The sequence below is a fragment of the Egretta garzetta genome, unplaced genomic scaffold, assembly GCF_000687185.1.
Source record: "Egretta garzetta isolate BGI_Z169 unplaced genomic scaffold, ASM68718v1 scaffold59, whole genome shotgun sequence".
NCBI lineage: Eukaryota > Metazoa > Chordata > Aves > Pelecaniformes > Ardeidae > Egretta > Egretta garzetta.
Genome location: NW_009267230.1, coordinates 5,842,587 through 5,861,607, shown reverse-complemented (window position 1 = coordinate 5,861,607; position 19,021 = coordinate 5,842,587). Strand labels below are relative to the sequence as shown.

The 19,021-nt window shown below is 42.0% G+C and overlaps 2 protein-coding genes across 2 annotated transcripts in view; one reads left to right on the top strand and one right to left on the bottom strand.

The window, feature by feature from the left end:
• The window catches only part of TTC33 (tetratricopeptide repeat domain 33), a 48,502-nt gene extending 42,977 nt beyond the window's left edge, over positions 1 to 5,525 (top strand). Inside the window, exon 5 of the mRNA XM_009647330.2 lies at positions 2,715 to 5,525. Within this exon, the coding sequence (XP_009645625.1) occupies positions 2,715 to 3,065 (351 nt within the window). The 3' untranslated portion in view covers positions 3,066 to 5,525. The remainder of the gene's footprint in view (positions 1 to 2,714) is intronic.
• A 4,415-nt stretch (positions 5,526 to 9,940) lies between these two features.
• On the bottom strand, positions 9,941 to 18,997 carry PTGER4 (prostaglandin E receptor 4). Its single transcript, XM_009647329.2, has 2 exons — positions 18,081 to 18,997; positions 9,941 to 11,146 (listed from the first exon to the last, which is right to left on the bottom strand). Exons 1-2 carry the CDS (start codon positions 18,906 to 18,908, stop codon positions 10,553 to 10,555), a joined length of 1,422 nt encoding a protein of 473 aa, XP_009645624.1. The 5' UTR covers positions 18,909 to 18,997; the 3' UTR covers positions 9,941 to 10,552.
• Between the last annotated feature and the right edge of the window lie 24 nt (positions 18,998 to 19,021).

Here is a 19,021-nt window from a genome sequence, read left to right as displayed (position 1 = left end):
CTTCTCCTGATGCAGCCCAGGGTAGGGTTGGCCTTCTGGGCTTCCAGCACACATTGCCGGCTCATGTCCAGCTTTTCGTCCACCAGTACCCCCCAGGTATTATGTTGGACGCTGTTAAAAAAAAAAATAAATCTATTATTTAAGGCTCATTAAACACAGAAAAAGAATACTTATAGATGTATACATATCTTCACTCATGTGCATCCTTTGAAATAGCTCAGATGATGTCTCTCAGATGTAACATAAAGGCCTAATACAAGCTTTGGGGGGTCGATGTGGACTGTATAACCTCTGAAAATGCCCCTTTACTGTTTTTAGGAGGTCACTCTGTAGTGGCAATTACTAGGCCCATGTGTTACAAAAACATGTTACAAAAAGTATAGTCTGATCAAATATGCCCTTCACACTTAAGGGCTCTGCAAACCAGCAGAAGAGATTCTGCTCATGGGACAAATGAAAGGTTGTTTGCTACAGAATGCCCTATAGTGAGATGAAATACAGAATATTTTAAAAAAAACTAAATTCTTTATATATTGTAATTTAGCAAGCTGGAATATCTTGCAGTAGATTTTATAGTAGTCTTCTGTACAGAAGCAAAAGCAAATATCTGAATACGTACTGCTTCAAAATCCCATAGTCTTTACATGCAGGGTCTCTAAGACAACAGCTGCCCCACGTCTAGAAATACCAAGTTTATCTAGTGCCACCACATTTTCCTATAATGCCAGACAGGCAGATGGAGAGAGAGATTTACATCTCCTGATGTGGGAGAATTAAAAGTAGCACTTTTATTTTCTTTTCTTCTGTCTTAATAGAAATTAATGGGTGTGGAAGCAGTGGCAACATAACATTTTTTTGTGGATGACAATTCTGTATTTTTTAGTATTACAGTGCTGCTTTAAAATGAATCCCTCTGATCTTTTGCAGAACTTAAAATTTATTATTTTATTATTAATTTATAAAAATTTAAACTATCTTTTTTCTAATAGATTTACAAAGATGATTGTTTCATGCTCTATTGTATGAATCATTAAGGCATCTTCTAAGTTTATTAAATGTTACCTTATATTTGATAGCTTTGTTTAATGTGCATGAACACAACTATATAGACAGGTTTTAATTGGGGGGCCTCTTTCATGGAAAGCTTAAAAGCAGATGGTGTTTATATTTTGTTTTCGACAGAAATATAAAGAGCATTTAGTGTTTACTTGTAGCTCATCTACCCCTGGCAATTAAAAGCTAGCAAAATTGAATAAAATTACACTGTTCTGCAAGAATTAAACTGGACTCCTCCTTCTGTTTAAAGTTCAGCATGCTCCTACGCTTCAGAGCTGGCTATGGACCAATAATGAAGTAGTATTATTTTTTTTCTTGGAACTGAAAGGCTGCTTATTATAACAGCAATAATATTGATAGCATAATCAGCATTTCTGAAATCTCATTTGTGTCTCTTATCTGCTGAGTTCACGTCATACAGAGATAGTATATTAATCTGTGCCAGCAGAAGGACGAATTGGCAGTTTCTGTCAATGCAGATGAAAAGCTGTGATTTTCCAAATTAATTTGCATGCTTTAAGTATTTATAAATTACAACAGAATATGGAATTTGGTGATTGTTCATACATCATTAAAGTCTTTATATGCAAGTTGCTAGGACTCTTCCCAAATACAATCCAAATTCATATCGTCACTGTTTTCCCACCCTACTGGAAGGCTTCTGTACATCGTCACGTAAGAGTTTGGTCACCCAGGTGGCCATTTTCGTAACTGACCATACAGTCATAAATGTGAAATACACACATGCCTCTGTGTACGTACAAGTAAGTCTGAGTAGATAAGGTCAGTCTTGACCTTTTCACTGTTAGCGTAAGTCCCACGCAGTTTTAATTCTTTGTCTAGCATTTTTTCAGTATCGTAGCAATGTCTTCTTATTACTGAGTATCACATCTACTGGATTAGATGATCACATTTTTTTTTTATATTTAACAGCTTCTGTGCTGAGTATTTGTACTTGTGGAACTTTCCCAGTTGAGCTGAAAGACGGGAGACACAGTACCAGCTATACTTAATTGTATTAATACTACATGGTGTATAAGATTATAGGAGTTCTTTCTTAGAGCAGCTCTCCAAGTTGGGAGCTTATTTGTCTACTTTTGCCTGTTCAGGTAAGTGTGTTTGTAACCACAAACCTGTTACAGAAACTGCTTATCAAAGGGCTAGGATCACTGTAGTATTAGGTCTGTATGTGAAATGACCACGTGCTAATTTAAAAGCAGCATTCTTAGTGATACTTCAAATCCCAGTCATCCCTTTTCTGTATTTCTTCAAACCACATCTGTCTGCTTTTGCCTTCCCATATGTCTGATGATAGGAAAAAAGTGGGATAGAAAGCCAACAAAACAAAAATTACTTTTGCTTTTACCTTCTTAATTACAGTATTATTTTTGACATGTGAACTCTTATTTGTGCTCTTGTTGCCAGTATCTGATTTTTTAATGTTTTCTTCGTACTTACAGACACTTGTATGCACAGTTGTTTGGGGGTAACACTGCTACTGAACTTAGTGCTGAGGGAGGATTTTTCCACCGAAGACAGACTGGAGTAAAATCACTTTTGTCTTTGCTTCAGTGATGTACATCATTGTTTTTTCCTGTTAATTTATATGATTAAATATGCAGGCTTTAAAACTCGTGTCTTCCCTATTCTGTTTACAGGCAATCCGAAGTTTCCAGGTATCCCTACACATCTTTCCAATGAACCCTGAAGTATGGAAAGAGGACCTTTCCTGGGCAAGAAAACTACATGAACAGCAGAAGGCAACAAAGACTGAGGCAGTGCAAGCACTGGCAAAAGAAAAAGACCCTGCACAAGAATCAATCCCAGACTATGACTTTGAAAGTGATGAAATTGTGGCAGTCTGTGCTGCCATTGCAGAGAAAGAGAAAGCTCTTTCTGCAGCTAAAACGGTGGTGATTGTGTCTGCTTCAGGCACAGTAGAGACTGTTACTGAGAATGAGAATTGTCCTACAAGTCCTGATGAAACCCTTTTCATCAGAGCCCGATAGGGCAGCCTCATGGGTTGCCAGTACTGGCAACCAGTTACAGTTACCAGTACTTTAAGAACTAGTGTTATTTATTGTATTGGGCTTGCTTTGGTTTTGTTTTTTAAGCAGTGGGAGAGCCCAAAAAAGTTAAAGAATAGAAGTTTCTTTTGTAAATTGAAAAAGCAAGGACCTGATTTGTTGTTCCATCCATATTTTTGGAGAAGAAAGCTGAGAGTTGATTCTAAAAGTCTTGTGAAGAAATGTAATGTTAAAATGCTTAACTACATTCTAACAACTGCTTTCATCTTTCTGTATTTCATAATTTTACAAGTTAGTGTCTGCATTCTCCCAGTAATTAATAACCTTTAAACTGTGAAAGAAAAAGGGATTTTTTAAAAATCAATTTCAGTCCTTATTCGTTAACATTATTTATCTTCCAGTTAAAGTGTGAACTGTTCTCTGTTATCAGGAGTCTCTATTTTCATTAAGATTACTTTTCCTATGAAGCAGAGCTGTGTTATTGTTTTGCTTCTGTGTGTGTGTGAGATAGATCTGGCATCTGATTTGTAGTTAATTGAAATCAGTAGAAACCCTTATGTTGCTTTCATAGGTGAACGGGTTGAACACTTTCTGATTAGATGAACAGAAATGCTATACCAAACAAGCCCCTGAATGCTTAGTTATTACTTAATGTTTCACCAGAAGAAAGAACGTTCAGCTGAGACTGAAATTGGCCTTTCCTTATCTTGAGGGCTGTGCTACAGACATGACCAGAAGTAAAATGGTGGGAGTTGGAAATAGGTATGTCTGAAGTCTGTTACGGTTAGCCTTTTCTTTCCTAGTGAGGCTAATCTGATAAAGGGAGTCAATTTGTTTTTCCAAATTCTCATGACCTGCCATTTGAAGTATGTACTTAGCGGGCCAGTTTTTCAGGACAGCATTGACTGAGTCTTCCTTTTTATCTTTTTTGGATTTTGGATTGGGGTGGTGGGTATTCACAGTGTGTTAATTTAGAGGCACAACATAAGGGATTTGTTTAATGTTCATCTTTCTTTCGGGGAAGGCAGCTGTTGGTTCAGAGAAACAAAGTCAGGCTGTTTCTTGGATGTGCTCCGTGCTGAGACTGCTCTCTCTTCATTGTCTCAGAGACGTGGTAGAGATGGTTGCCTCCTAACTGCACTGGAAAAAATGGTCAGCTGAGGGATTCCCGGAGAATTCAGGATCAGGAATACGTAATTTCTACGTGATAACATTTTACATTATAAAAACATTTGAATAATACTTTTGTAGACAAGTGAAACCTTTTGAACTCGGCCATCTTTGCATTTTTCGCATCTGATTTCTATTTTCAGAAAACCACATTTTTAAAGGAAATAATCTTGCTCGAGAAGCATACTGATTTTTGCAATACAAAGTGGACTGTAGAAAAATTACTTATCTCAGATCATACTCTCAGTTGAGTATCTTATTCAAGGGGACACTTACAGTCTTTGCAGAAATTAAATATCCCTTTCAAAAACTTGATTGCCATGTTGTGCTTATTAAGTTTTCATTAATTTTTGCAAGATTCCTCCTGAATGTATTTTTCTCTATATATGAATTTTCAGACCTGTGCTTGCATGCACACACACAAAAAATTCACACTTTTTAACATCTCCTGAATATTCAAGATAAATATAATGACAGCAACTAAAATATATTAAGAAATGTAAAACATCACCATGCTACATTTTTATTTGTTCATTCAGTTCAGAAATAGATCATAAATGCTTACTGAATAGGCATTTGATAAGATATGGTTTGATAGACAGCTTAAATTGTCACCGTTGAAGAATTTGTTCATCTTATTTTTCCTACCAACTTAAATAGTAATACAATCTAATCAACCATAGGAAGAGTTAGTATGAGAAGGATTTCGGCAGATTTCTTCAAAGAGGAGACATTCTCTGGCTAGAACAGGAAATGTGCAGGAAGCCATAAGGTGTGTTTCCATTCTGAAGGAGCTCGGCTATACTCCAAGACACCTTTTATTTCTTTACGCTCTATACTTGCGTCAGTGTTACGTGTTTACTCATACAGGAAGGACTGCCTCCCTCCTTTCAGAGGTCACCGTTATCACAGAATCTGTTTCCACTGAAATGGTTCACAAAATTCCCGTTGACTTCAGCACTGCTGGGCCAAACTGGTGGAGGGGTGCACATCTGCACCATCAGGCAGAATGGCTGCCCTGGGCTTGAGGGGTGGTGGTTTCCATGCCCTGTACGAAATGCATTTTCCTTCTGATTAGATTAGGTTATGAATTCTAGGTGTTGCGGGGACTGTAGTGTCCTATAGAGCACTGTAGAGCAGATGAGTTCTGACACTGTTACACTGAAGCTGAGCAGAAGTTCAAAACCTGATGATTTCAACATTGGTTTTTGTACAACATGCCATGTTCTGCATGTATGGGATTTTTTTGATCTGTTTGAATAAAATGCTGACTTCTCTGCTGCTTAGTGATGCCTGCTTATTCTTTTGGTTATAACAACAGTAAGTTACCACTGACTATTTTAGAATGTTACTCATTTAATCAGCTGCTTCTGTCGCTGCTGAACATGTTAATGTGTTACAGGAAAAAAAAAAGAAGACATCTCAGGGAAAATGTGTAATAAAGGGTAGTGCTAAGGGCTTTTAAAATTCTCAGGGGTATCCAAATAAGAAGGGACCCAAAGGAGAAAGCCTTTGTTGACAAAAATAGGATATCTGTTTGCAGTAGCTTCCGTGTTTGCCTTCCATATGAATCATATATTGAAATGCTCAAGTGTTGCAATGTCTTTAAAAGGGGAAGTCTCAACAACAATTATAGGCTAGGTGGATTAATTTTGCTTAATTTAAAATATACAATTAAACATTTAAATATAATTTTTTTTCCTTTGAATGCCTTTATATCCAGTGGAAAGAAATACACAGCCTCAGAGGGCCATTCATATGCCTTGTGTTAGATAAGTATCTTAGAATGAGTTGAATCAGCCACCCGAGGTGCCTAATTATTTCCATTGACTACAAAGGAAGCTGAAGGTGACTGACTGGCAGTGAATGCTGAAACAGGGCAGATGAATTCCACCCTTATAGACAGAGATAAGTATCTTTAGAAAACTAAACATAGCTTATACGGAGAGGGAAAAAATCCTTTCTGACAAAACTAGAGGGTGAAAGTATGTATCAGATAACACAACAGTGACTCTAATTTGATAAGAGATTGGATTTTTGAAGTAGTTAATGGAGGGGAAAAAACCAAATGTAAGAGTTTCCTCTACTCTTCGAGTTCCTGAAAGTTGTCTTTGAACATCTGTTGGTGTTGGGAATCAAGATGGGAGAGGTAGCATTGGAAACTTACTTGGCCATACAAGGTAAGTGCCCCCTCTTCCTTGTTTCCAAAACCAAGGGGAAGCAGGTAAAAACTAATGTTGGGGGCAGGTGCTTTTGAGGTCATATAATAGCTTTATATAAATTAATTATATATATATATTTTTTTATATATAATTTATTTTGAGGTCATATAATAGCTATAAAACTATTATAAGTGCACTTAGGACTGGGGCACAGGAAAGCAGAAACACGTGGGCTCAGTTTATTGGCAGGTTGCAGACACTGCGTGTTTATTGTGGGTCGGTTTTATGTTAGCGTCGTGCTCTTGAAGGGAGTGGAGTCCTTGGCCCATGGTATCTCCAGAGAGGGCTAGTTTGGAAGCAGGAGGAGCTGAGCAGGGATGGTTGCTGGATCCTGCCAGATGTGCTGGCCTGGTTTTGAAGGTTGATTTTCTAGGAGCTGCAACTCCAGCAGCTCTAGGGGTTGTAGATGGTAAACAGTCAAGGGGAAGGATTAGAGGTGGGGAAGGAGCTGACTATTTGGGTTCAGAAAGCAGGCGATAGAGACTTCAGTTGGTTTCCAGATCTGGTAAAGCTGGCAGGTCTAGAACAAGGCCTCGGACTGGAAAAGTCTGGTAGTATTTAATAGCTTGAAGAGTAAATCTCCCTTAAGTTGAATAGATTTGCCATTGTCTAGGAGCAGGACTAAAAGTTTGTAGAAAGCTGCTTGGTTAGGGTGGTGGTTGGTGTCATTTGAAGATAGCGGATTACACTGATTTTGTTGGTGCTTCGGCGTTGTGCCTATTGCACCAGTTTGGGTTAGGCAGCACTAGTGTTGCAGACAGCAGAGATGGATAAGCTTGATTTAAAACAGGATCCTACTGCCCACCCTTATCATCCAAGCCCTCTGTCAGTATAGCCTACACCCTAAATCTGGGCCCAATCATAATGCTAACATATTATTGATCAGAGATTCAAAATAGTCTACAAATTTTCATAGAAACCGCTGCCTCCTACAGGTACCGGCTTCCATCCTGCTGCTGGTGGGTAGATTCTCTAAGCCACGCCACACGACAGGGGCTCAAACTGAGTTAGGGCTGGGATCTGGGGCATGGTAATGGGGTGGGTGGTCTAGCAGTACTTCTGAAAGGAAGGAGTTAGGGGAAGCAGTGGCCTGGGACATGTGGGCGGGACAGGCTGCTGGAAGTGAGGGAGGCGGACTGCTGGTCGCAGGATGGAGTCAAGGGGATGCAGTTTTGGTGTAAGAAGTGAATTTGAATGGCAAATTAGTGCATTATCTGTGAACCCAGAGGACTGTGGAAAGCAGATGTGGATGTGGAAGGCAGGTTGTTTTTGGGGTGTATGGATCTCTGGGGGCCAGGAGTGGAAGGGAGCTATTATGTGTGAGAAGGGGAGCCCTTTTGAGTGCATGGAAGCTACATGTAATACCTAGCAGAAAAATAACCTCTTAACTTCCATGGGGCAAATTAATCTCTACAAACTTGTAGCTGCATTTTATGACATCTGTGATGCTCAGGGTGGCTGAGGAAGGTAATTCAGTGTGGAGGGGGGGTGCCAAAGCTGAGCAGGGCTGCCAGGGAAGGTGAGGGAGATGTAATAGTCTGTCACCCTGAACGGAGGCACGCTTGCCCAGTCCTTTCAGCCAGGCTACTTCTGAGCACCCGTCCGTGTGTGCAACGAGGCAGGCAAGGTGCTCCCGTTCTGTCTCTGTGCACTGCCATCGAGTTGTGGCAGGTGGTTCCAGTGTTGCCCAGGAGACTCCGTAACCTGTGGGCTGTTTGGGAATCCCTGAGTTCGTTACTGAGGGTGTTAGTGTTGATGATGATGTGTGCTGCGAGTCCGGTCCACTACTGACAGAGCAGCGGTGCTGCGGGCAGGAGGGACACCTCCAGCTTACTGCACATCTTAGCTAAGGGAAGCTGCTTAAGGTAGTCTGCTCTTGCTTAAAGCTCTTTCCGGACCACATGTGTTTCTCATCAGTAGTGATGAGAAATAACAATAGTAGTAATAAAATAATAAATTCAGAAACCAGAAATAATAAGCCCTGGCTCATTTAAATACTGTACACGGTAGATATTTAATTCTGTCACTGCATACAGTACCAGTAACACTGGCGTGCTGCTTCGGGCCAGCAGCAAAGGCGTGCTCCAGTGTTGGAATAGGTGGTGCATCTGCGGGTGGCAGTCCCGCTGTCCCGCTCCACCAGGTCCTGCTCCCTGCCTTGGGAAGTACAATGAGTGTGCTCTATTTGTTGGTCACTAGTGAGCAACAGACCATAGTTAAGTGGTGTAATTGCAAAGAATTCAGGCAGATCTTTATCTGTAGCTGCAGTCGGAACTTGAGTAATAAGCTGTTCTCCAGCTTAACTAGTGGAAAAGTGGAGCAGGCCTGAGGTTTGAGTATAGTTTTTTATTCTTGCTTGTTTGCATGAAAAGTTTCTGTGGCTTTGTGTCAGTGCTCTTGGGGACATTTTTGAAGATGGCTGCCTCTTCTGATGGCGATTGCTCTGTGGTGTTTTGCAAACTTACAGAACAAAGTATGCTTTGACAGCAGCTCAGTGCAAAGCATTCCGAGATGGGAGGCTTGTTAAGGTGAGGAGTTGCTACTGCATGGCAGACTCATAAAAACTTCTGAGATCAAGCAGAACATTTCCATTTAATTGTGATCTCCAAAATTACTTTGGTCAGTACAACTGCTTAAACATATCAACATAAGGCTCAAGATTACAATAAAGCATTTCACATGAAAACACTTCAAGCAGCATAACATGCTTAGTATTTGACAAAACATCCTCCATATATCTGTACAGAATTATTTTGATAAACAGTGTTTCTGGAACAAGATCGAAACCTTACAACATAAACCACAAAACTCCTTTTTGTCAGTGGTTAACAGCTGGTTTTGGTGATGTGTTTGCCATTAAAACCCTAGGAACAAATGATTTTCAAGGGCTGCAAGACCAGGATATGTTTCTATATAACCTATACTTTTAAATGAAGATTCTGCTTCCATGGTTTTGTACATTTATTTGATGGAGTATCAGATTACACAGTCATAGAATTCTATTTACTATTTAAAGTAAAATGATAAATGTTATGAAAAAATACCTTTATTACATCAGTGATGCTTTAACTAAAGTGAATATTAAGACTATTAACCAGAGGTTGAAAATTTTAGGCCCTGATATTGAAAGCACTTCTATATGTCCTTAACTTTACATGTAAGGAGTCTCCCTGGCAGCAGAGGGACTCTCTGAGGGGCGATGTTGAGTGTGTGCCTAAGTGTGTGCAGAATGCGGGCCAAAGTACTCGGAGAGGCGCGGATGTGTTATACAGAGAAACGTTCTCAGCATGTAAATAAAATCTGGCTTTTTAGTACGTATGTATACTGAAAAGGAATATTCTTAACTGAAAGGATGTGTTTTCTTTTTTTCTCTTAATAGCGCACATATACCCATTTCACTCAGAAAGTGCTTATGTATTCTCAGCTAGAGAATTGCCTCATCAGCTGTGAATCTAGCATAGACAAGGCTGGCAATCGTTTCTATATACCTTGTATTAATAAAAAACCTTCTCATAGAGAAGAATAGACTTTTAAATATCCTCAGTCCTGATATATATACAGCGGTAAAAATTCACATTTTCATGCTTTAGTGAGACACTTTAAAATCCTGCCCCAGGCAGCTCTCGGAGTAGCTATATCCAGTTCCTAGCAGCTGCCTCACATTCAGCTCTAGTACCAGAAGCTTAAACTCTTGATAGCTGAGCAACTACGGGGAGAGAAAACACAGTTCTACCAAATTTGGAAAGGGACAGAAAGAAAAAAGAAAGTGATGGGTCCTTTTATTTCCAGAGGCCCAATAGCTCTCCTGTGTCCCAGAACAAGACAAGGCAGTTCATGTTTCCAGTCCCATTAGACCTGCCTTGTACCATTTCTGATGGCAAGGCCCAAGTGCAGTGTCTGTTTCACACAGTCCTCAGTAGTCTAAAAGAAGTGTACCCATCACATAGCAAGAGAAAAATAGCCCTTTGGAGCACAGCTGAACCCCTCTCCCCTCAAACAGGCAGAACACCTATCTATTGCACCAGTTTTTCCAATATATCGGTAAGTATCCCCAGGGTTGATGCCTTTCACGGCTATCTATATACACTTTTCTGACAAATTCAATGTCTCTGTGGGGAAGGTGACCTGGAGAGGGCTGCCCTTGGATGCGGAGCTGACCCTGCTGCCAGACCTGATTTCATTCACCAGGAAGACGCTCTCAGAGTCCTGCCCCTGTGAAGAGTCCGAGGTCTCCGAGCTACGCAGTGTCCTTACTGACGTGGTGTCAGACTGAGCCAAGCTGGCACTGGGGCCTGGAAGCAGCACGCGGCCCCCGATGCTGCTTTCACTTAACTCGGGAGGGTAGAGCAGCGTTTGCGAGGTGCTGCTGATCTCCCTCAGCTCACGGGATATGAAGGAGGGCGACTGACTTGACATGGCAGAGGAGGTCCTACGGCCATCCACGCAGTTGAAATTGCCCCCTGAGTGCTGCCTCCGAGCCCCTCCAATGCGGCAGAAGAGGCATTTGATCTTCTCGATGGCTTTGCTGAGCACAGTCTTGCGGAGGAGGATGTAGATCCATGGGTCCAAAATGGGGTTCACCGAGGCAATGCGGATGGCTTGCAGGTCAGGGTTCTGCTGCACATCCTTCACTGATTCCGGCTGGTACAGCTGGTTCACAAAGACACGGACCTACCCAAGGAGAAGGGGGAAGAGGAAGACACAATTATACAATTACATCAGGAAATTGAAGTCTGCATTTCAAAGCAGAGATCTAGATTTGCTACTGCAAGCTACGACAAGAGAAGAGGCTGGCAAAGGCAGGCATCTTGGAGGGCAGCCATGAGCTTATTTTTGGAAATAGCAAAAAAAATCAGAGATATTCATCTGCTGTAAATTGGCCACCTTTGTTGCAGATAGATAGGAAAGGAATGGCTCTTTCTCTCTCCTTCTCCTCATAATTAATCCCTGAACCTCCAAATGTTGGCTGATGTTTTTAAAAGTTCCTTTTTCCTGACAGAACTCAGGAGCAAAGATGCAGAACTGAATCCTGCTTCCCTGGTATACCTCGAGTCTTATGCTACCTGCAAAGAGATACCCTACCGAGGAGACCTGGACAATCAGTTCCTCTAGTGAAGGTCTAATAATTGTTTAGAGATAAACTGAAACACAGGTTATAATCCAAGTACACTAGACTCTGGAAACAAGCCCCGAGCTGTTGATTTCCAAGTTTAGAAATGCATTTTGCTGGCACCTGTCTTTACTGGAATTGTTTGCATACCCTCAACTGTTTGCTTGCTGCATCATGGTTTGCAAAAAAGAAAGTTTAAAAAAGAAAGGTCCCCCCACTAGGAGATTTTTAATAGGTCAAGATGATGAGATGACTGCAGCACTGGACTGGACTGCTCCAAACAGCTGACAACTGATTTATTGACTTTATTTTTCTGTTAAGCCAAACATGCAATTCAAGTACGTCAAAGAGTATTCTTAGGCATATCGAACTTATTTTTACGGGTTTTTCTTTTATTAAGCTTTACTTGCTTTAAATTTTTTCCATTATTTGTTCTGTATTAGCCTCCTACCCGATGTCTGTCACCACATGACTCCATGTGTCACTGGCTGAGAGGAGACCAGCCCCTCCAGAGGCCAAAATAGATTAAATACCTACAGTTTGGCTGGTATTCATTGATGATGCCTTAAAAGTGCCCTAAATTAAAATCTCCAGCCATTTGCTGGTGGAGGGGTGTCAGGGAAGCCAGTCTCCCATCTGACTCGGCGACACCTTTTCTGAGGGCACCACTAGGTGGCACGGATGTCCCACGGATGTCCCATGGACATCCCACGTCCCAGAGCCACCAGCCACCCTGCCAGCAGCTCTGCCACCTGCATCCCAGAGGAGGCTAGCCAATACTGGAAATGGGCAACCACTGGTCAACCCTGCACGGAGGGAGAAGTCTTGTGACTCCCTTGGTCAGCTTGGGCAGGTAAAGCTGCTGTTAGCCACACCGGCACTGAGCCCGAAACGCAGCAGTCGGGACTCCTGGACCTGGAAGGCTGAAAAATAAGTTGATGCGATGTTGCCTGGCATTGGCTCAAATCTGTTCTTGAAATTCCTACTTGACCATTTGTACAAGATTTTTTTTCCCCTGCCAAAATTATCAGAGGTCAAATGTATAAATATACAAAGGTCAAATTTCCCCACAGGATTTAACCTTAACAACATTTCTTTCCAAATGCTCCTTTGCTTTTTCTGTACTGAGACTTCCTTATGCAGGGGAATATACCCTGGAAGTGTGTAAATGCTGGTCTACGTATTTGACCAGTGGATCATTGGACAGGTACATGCCCTGAGAGTCAGGAGTTCAAAGGACAGCACTGAGGGAGTGGAGGCCTTCTAGCAGCTTATACAACTAAATGCAGTCACTACCGGGAAGATTAAAGGTGTGACAGGGAGGGGTATTTGCTAATAAATTCATGAGAGATCACAGAACCAGAAGGCACACTTTGAAGATAGCTGAAGTAGTACACAGTCCAACTTTGGAGACCTGACTTTTTTTTTGAGAGTCAGGAGTTCAAAGGACAGCACTGAGGGAGTGGAGGCCTTCTAGCAGCTTATACAACTAAATGCAGTCACTACCGGGAAGATTAAAGGTGTGACAGGGAGGGGTATTTGCTAATAAATTCATGAGAGATCACAGAACCAGAAGGCACACTTTGAAGATAGCTGAAGTAGTACACAGTCCAACTTTGGAGACCTGACTTTTTTTTTTTTTTAAACTTGGAGCTATAGTTACACGTCAGTGATTTAATAGTGGGATTGTTCTTTTGATAAGCAGCATATGAAATTGAGGTACCTATTTCACCTTTTTCTGTCTACCTGGCAGACTTTCTGGAAAGACAAAAATGTCCTTAAGTTCTGACTCTGTGGCTGAAAAGGACAATCGCCAATTACAGAGGGCAGCTTGCTTTATGTTACGTCTGTATGCCTTATTAACTTTGGACAGAAATGTGGCATGTTTAGGTTAAAGATTCACAAAATGGTCCTATTTAGTGAAAACTTCGGACTGTACAAAACAGTTTCTACTTCCCAGAAAGGTCCCATGTCTTTTATTAGAAGCCCCCCAAAACGTCAGATGCATTTATGAATTCAGACCTATTGCTGGGATTAGATCTTAATCACAGTAAGATAAAAATTAATCTCTGTTGGAATGTCAGTTTTATAATTTCTTTACGTACTGGTGAGCATTAACTAACGTATCATCTACAAGAACAGCAAGAGACGTATCCTATTTTGGCCAGAAGTCTTCTGCTACAGCAGGTAGCATGATAAAGGATATTGCCTTGCATCTTCTAAGTTGAATCAACTACTAAGTCAGCTAACCTGATGCTTGAATTTGTGCAATTTGAAATGCTAATTAAAGGAAGAAGCAAACTAGAACAGTTCAAATACCAAGGGTTTTTTTAGGTTAGCTTTGTAGCTGTAGAATTCAGGCAACATATCTTAAAAGTACTAGCAGTTTGTTTGTTAGCAGTTTGTGTTACAAAGCACGTAGCTCCAAGGTATGGTGAGTTCACACTCAAGTGATAGGTACTTGCAAGGATCAGAGTCCTGTGCGCTGTTTGCTGCTTTTCCTTTTCACTAACTACGAATGGAAATCATGATTTCCAATCCTATGAAGTACTAAAAAATGACTTGTATAATTACTGTCACAGTGGTAACTGTCTCCATAGCTTCTACCTGCCCTCAAAATCTCCCGGCATTACTGATAGGATAAATTTAAAAAAACATACAGTAGTAAGCAGGAACAAGTTTTTCGGCTCTACAAGCCAATAACCTTTGCCCTTCAAGGGCTTGGTGTCTGCTTGGTATCTACTCCATTGCTCAAAAATCATGCCTGCCACCTTGCTGTTGGCTGCGGACAGACCCTGATTTTTAAAGAGAAAAGTCAAAACCAACCAAGCCAAAAGAAAATCCAAACTTTTAGATCAATTAAACAATTAAGTTAGAAACTCCTGATTATTTCATGCAATCAACCAGATACGCACTCTGAAACATCTTCCACTTCACCGTAATTTAACAACAATGTTCAGTGGTCACGATCAGAAATAGATCATGCACTTAAAAACCTTAAGAGTATCTGACAGACTGCTGGAGTGAATTACAGACTTTGAGTAGTGTGTGCCTGTTTACTCTTGAAAGGGTTTGGTTTTTTTTCTTTTTAAAGGCTGGATAATAATTTCAACTCTATTCTTGACAAAATTCTTCCTAACATAACTTATTCCCTACTTTTAACTGTTCAATTCTATTTTCTAAAAACCCACACTATTGTAAAAAGTGATATAACCAGTGTGGAGTGCGGACAAGAGTCAGCACATGATTTATATATTTCCCTTATTTCATTTTTAAACTGTTGTCAGATTCTTCTTCATGTTTGTGACATCACTTTCCGCACATTGAGATCACACCAGGTTATGTGAAAAGTTTCCTTTCCCTAATGTTTTTTATTCAACTTTTCTTTCCTTGATAAATTTGATCAGCGTTCAGTTCTGTCAAATCTGTTCAGCCTTTGCACAATCCCCCCGTAATTTTGTTATAGCACTTGTTGTCGCTGTAAAATTTTGCTGATTTTATGAATTAAGACACTGAACAACCCGACTTGTAAACTGAGTGCTGGAGTATCTCATTATTAAAAACTGCTGTTCTCTGTGACTCAGTTTGCTGTTCTTTAACCACTTTTTAAATCAAGACCAGCCTTTTCTTATTATTTCAGGGCTGTATTTTAAGACTTGAAAATTTTTTGTCAAACCCTAATAAATGTAGCCTGCTGGACTGCCTGTGTCTGCTATTTTATTAGGCTGTGAAAGTGTTTGTTCTAAGATGTTAGAGGTTTCTATCTCTTTCAGAAGTTGCTTTGCTTTGACTTTTTATTCAGCTGAAATCATCAGTAGGAAGTCAGCTCATCAAAAAACATCAGTCACAAAGCACCCTCTGAGCCTGCTTTGTGTATCTGAATCACACCACCACCACCACCACCTTACCGCTTGCGTGTTCCTGATGACCGCCAGGCTGTCCTGTTCTAGATGATGAACCTCTTGCTCGGTGGGGGGTCCCTAAAAGTCCCCCGAGTCATGACAATGTATGTCTGTATCAGTGATTTATCTGTCTCTGCTAGTGGCTCTTTCTAGCGATTTATAGCATAAAGGTATCACTTCTCTGACTTCATATCCAAAATCTTACAGTCTATATGCAGCCAGAGGGCTTAATATAGCGGCATATGCTATAGTACATCATGGCACAAAGAAGTATATATGGCTATACCTTATTCCCATAGGGGGAGGCAAATGACTTATAAAAGCTACATAACAATGAAGAAATTTAACCACACTGGACGCTGTGATGATGTGTATATATGTGGTTGGGTTTTTTTCTATTTTTTTTTTTTTAGTGGAAAGCTTCATTTTTTTCTTAGTCATCCATCTAAGTGAAATGACAGTCTCTTACCTCGCGTTAGATATAGAAAAGATGTGCTGCTTTAGCGGGGAAAAAGTAACTCCTGTGAGCACTCCCAAAGTAACACTGTGCCTTTGTAAGTAGTGAAATCAAGGTCTGAGAGAACTAGGCAACTTCATCACCTGCACCTTCACATACATTCTGCTAAGTTTTTCACTAGCTACTGTTTAAATAATAAATGTTTTGCCCCTCCCAGGTTAATTAATTTTAACTGTCAACAATGCAGTTCCATTCCTGGTAACCCCTCCCTCTTGATTTTTCCCTTTTTTTGTTTTTTAATATTCTGTAAAAGACTGCCTGGCTCCAAATGGATACAAACGACTTCATTTCGCATTTTCCGTACAGACTTCTCAGCCTTCCTCTAGCTGCTCCTCCATGGGATAAGGTTTGGCTTTTTTCTGGAACTGCTGAAATCCATCAGCTGATACCCCGTATCACGTTACGACACTGTATTTAATTCCCAGAACCCATTCTCTGCATTTACTGGCATCTCCTTCGAACACGCAATATTGCCGTTTTGTGAAGTAGCTGTTACAATACAAGATTAATCAAACTAAGTACTGTCAAGCCATGGTATTGCTGGAGTTTTGGCCGCCCCATGAGCTGATGCCTGCCGGAGCACCAAGCTGGCTTACCCCTGCAGTTTCTGAGGCTGGGCTGCAGGGCAGGTTGTGTGCAGTTTCTCCATCTAACACATATGCACGTCCTGGGGACACCCCACGTGCACCTCTCAACTTCTTTAGATGCCAAGCAATGACTGCACGGAACCCTGCTCAGTCACGCCACAGAGCAAAGCACAGTGACAGCGCTGAAGGACGGGGGACAGCCTTCGGCAAGAGCCAGGGCGCTGGTGCTCCAGCACAGCCACACTTCACTGGCTCCTGTTTATGTTAGTAATGTGGCAAAACTGGCCCGACCCTTGCGACTGCAGCTCCTCTGAAGCAGGGGGATGGACTCGCTGACCTCTCAAGTCCTGTACTTCTCCGAACTTCCTTACCGTGGTACATGCTATTTCTTTTGCATCCCCAGCTGGCCAGCTGTATTTCACACACGTAGCCCCTCTATGACAGAGGCATCACCCTACCGACAATAAACCCCCTTAAACCAATCCCTCTAAAACCACTTTCTGTCTGACAACCACTGCTTGGCTCCCTATGCTGTGCTTTGGAAGGTGGCGAATAAGGCAAGCCAGCTATTTGTTTAATGTCTCTGAGCCAGAAGAGGAGAGAAGTTCGCCAAGTTTTATTATGGTGGGTGGCAAGTAGGAACTGAGCCTGCAGCTGGTGGGTTCGTTTTTTTTTTTTTGTCTTCCTTGGAGATAAGGTGGAGGAACAGAACTAAGTGCATCCCACATATTCAATTCAATGACAATAATTGTATTAGCCATTTACAGAAAATTAGCAATTGGTTAGTGGTAATGCTGACTGACATTTCGGTACCATCTCTAGGTTTATGTGGGCCAGATTCCTCCGACTCTCATTTAACTGAGAATTACACCAACGGGTAGTTGCACCGAGTTTACGCCTCCCACAGTGGGGAAGCAGCTGGAGGGATGTAAGAGTGTGGGATCCAGCCCAGAGACAGTGGGTGAATCCCTCAGGAGGGGAAGCTCGACACAGATTTTGGGTGTGAAGCACTCCGCGCAATGCTGGTGCCAAGTGAAGAGAGCTCTCTCCTCCTTCCACACCACAAGGACCCTTCCGCAACAGCAGAACATTTTTAAAACACAATAAACATCCAGAAATGCAGGCCAGACCCAAACCTCACTCATTACAACTTAATTTTGAAAGTGAACTTTAAAGTGCCTTTAACTCTGAGTAAGATTTTTGCTTTTGGATTCCAGTTCAACAGTGGAAAAATTATTGAGAATTTCTGGCGCTGTATTTTAACCAATCAAAGGAACCCAGGACTTGGGATAAGCGTGTTTCCTTCTTTTGTAAATATAAATCAACATGACTTTCTCTCACCATGCATGTGTGCTAACAGCCTTTAAGTTACTGTAACAGTCTGCAGCACCAGCTAAATAGGAGTCTGTCCCGCAAGCACAGACTAGGAGGAGAAAAGACTCAGCAGTGTGGTTGATGTAAAGAAGAAGGGTTGCGAAATGTTACTCACCACCAGAGGAATGGAGCAGATGACCACCACCAGGGAAGTGGCAATGAGCAGAATAACCATCTGGATCTCTGCTCCGGCCATCCGACGGAAGCTCCGGCGTCTGCGAAAGTCAGATAAACGGCTGGAGGTGGTGTCTGTCCCCAAGGATGTGCGTCGCATGAACTGGCGGTGCATGCGAATGAGGGCCACGCATACCAGGATGTTGCAGATCACGGTGACCATGATTAGGAAGGAGCTGAAGCCGGCATACATGTAGGAATATGCTGCATGGGTGGCCTCCTTTGCTCGCCAGTCTATGAAACACCAAGTGTAAGGGTACTGCAAGGTAGATTTGCTGAGCCCCATGCTGGGGAGGGCACAGAAGAGCACGTTGGAAGCGTAGATGGCAAAGAGTGTGAGTCCTGCGAGTTTCCTGTCTACATAATGGTTGTAGAAATAGGCATGGTTGATGGCCAGGTACCTCTCTATAGACATGGCACAGATAATGCTGAGGCCAGAGAGTCCAAAGAAGAGGAGGATGAAGGAGCTGTACTCACAGAGCGCTGGTCCTCCCGGCCAGCGGTTCTGCAGGTAAGTGGCGATAGTGACCGGACTCACCAGGCAGGTCCCCAAGAGATCGGTGACTGCCAGCCCGCAGACCAGCGTGTAGAAAGTGGTTTCCTTCTGCTCCTTCCGTGACTTGCAGAGCACCACGATGGCTATGAGGTTGCCCACCACACCGAAGATGAACATGACGGTGGGGAGGGGGGGGGGCTTCCCGCCTTCGGCCCCGCCGGCGGTCCCGTTGGAGCCATTCACAGGTGACAAGATGGTGGGGTTGAAGGACATGATGGCCACGCTGCCGCTGGGGAGTCGAGCAAGGGCGAGAGCGGATCCGAAAAGGAAAGGCAGAGTAAGGAAGGGAGGTAGTCTAGTGTGGAAATAAAAATTCAAATGAGGGA

What these genes read in the sequence shown, in the direction of transcription:
- PTGER4 (XM_009647329.2), bottom strand. Translation starts at nt 18,908, where the DNA reads ATGTCCTTCAACCCCACCATCTTGTCACCTGTGAATGGCTCCAACGGG. An exon ending in TCTGCTCCATTCCTCTGGTG is followed by an intron (nt 11,147 to 18,080) that starts GTGAGTAACATT and finishes CTCCTTGGGTAG; the next exon opens with GTCCGTGTCTTTGTGAACCA.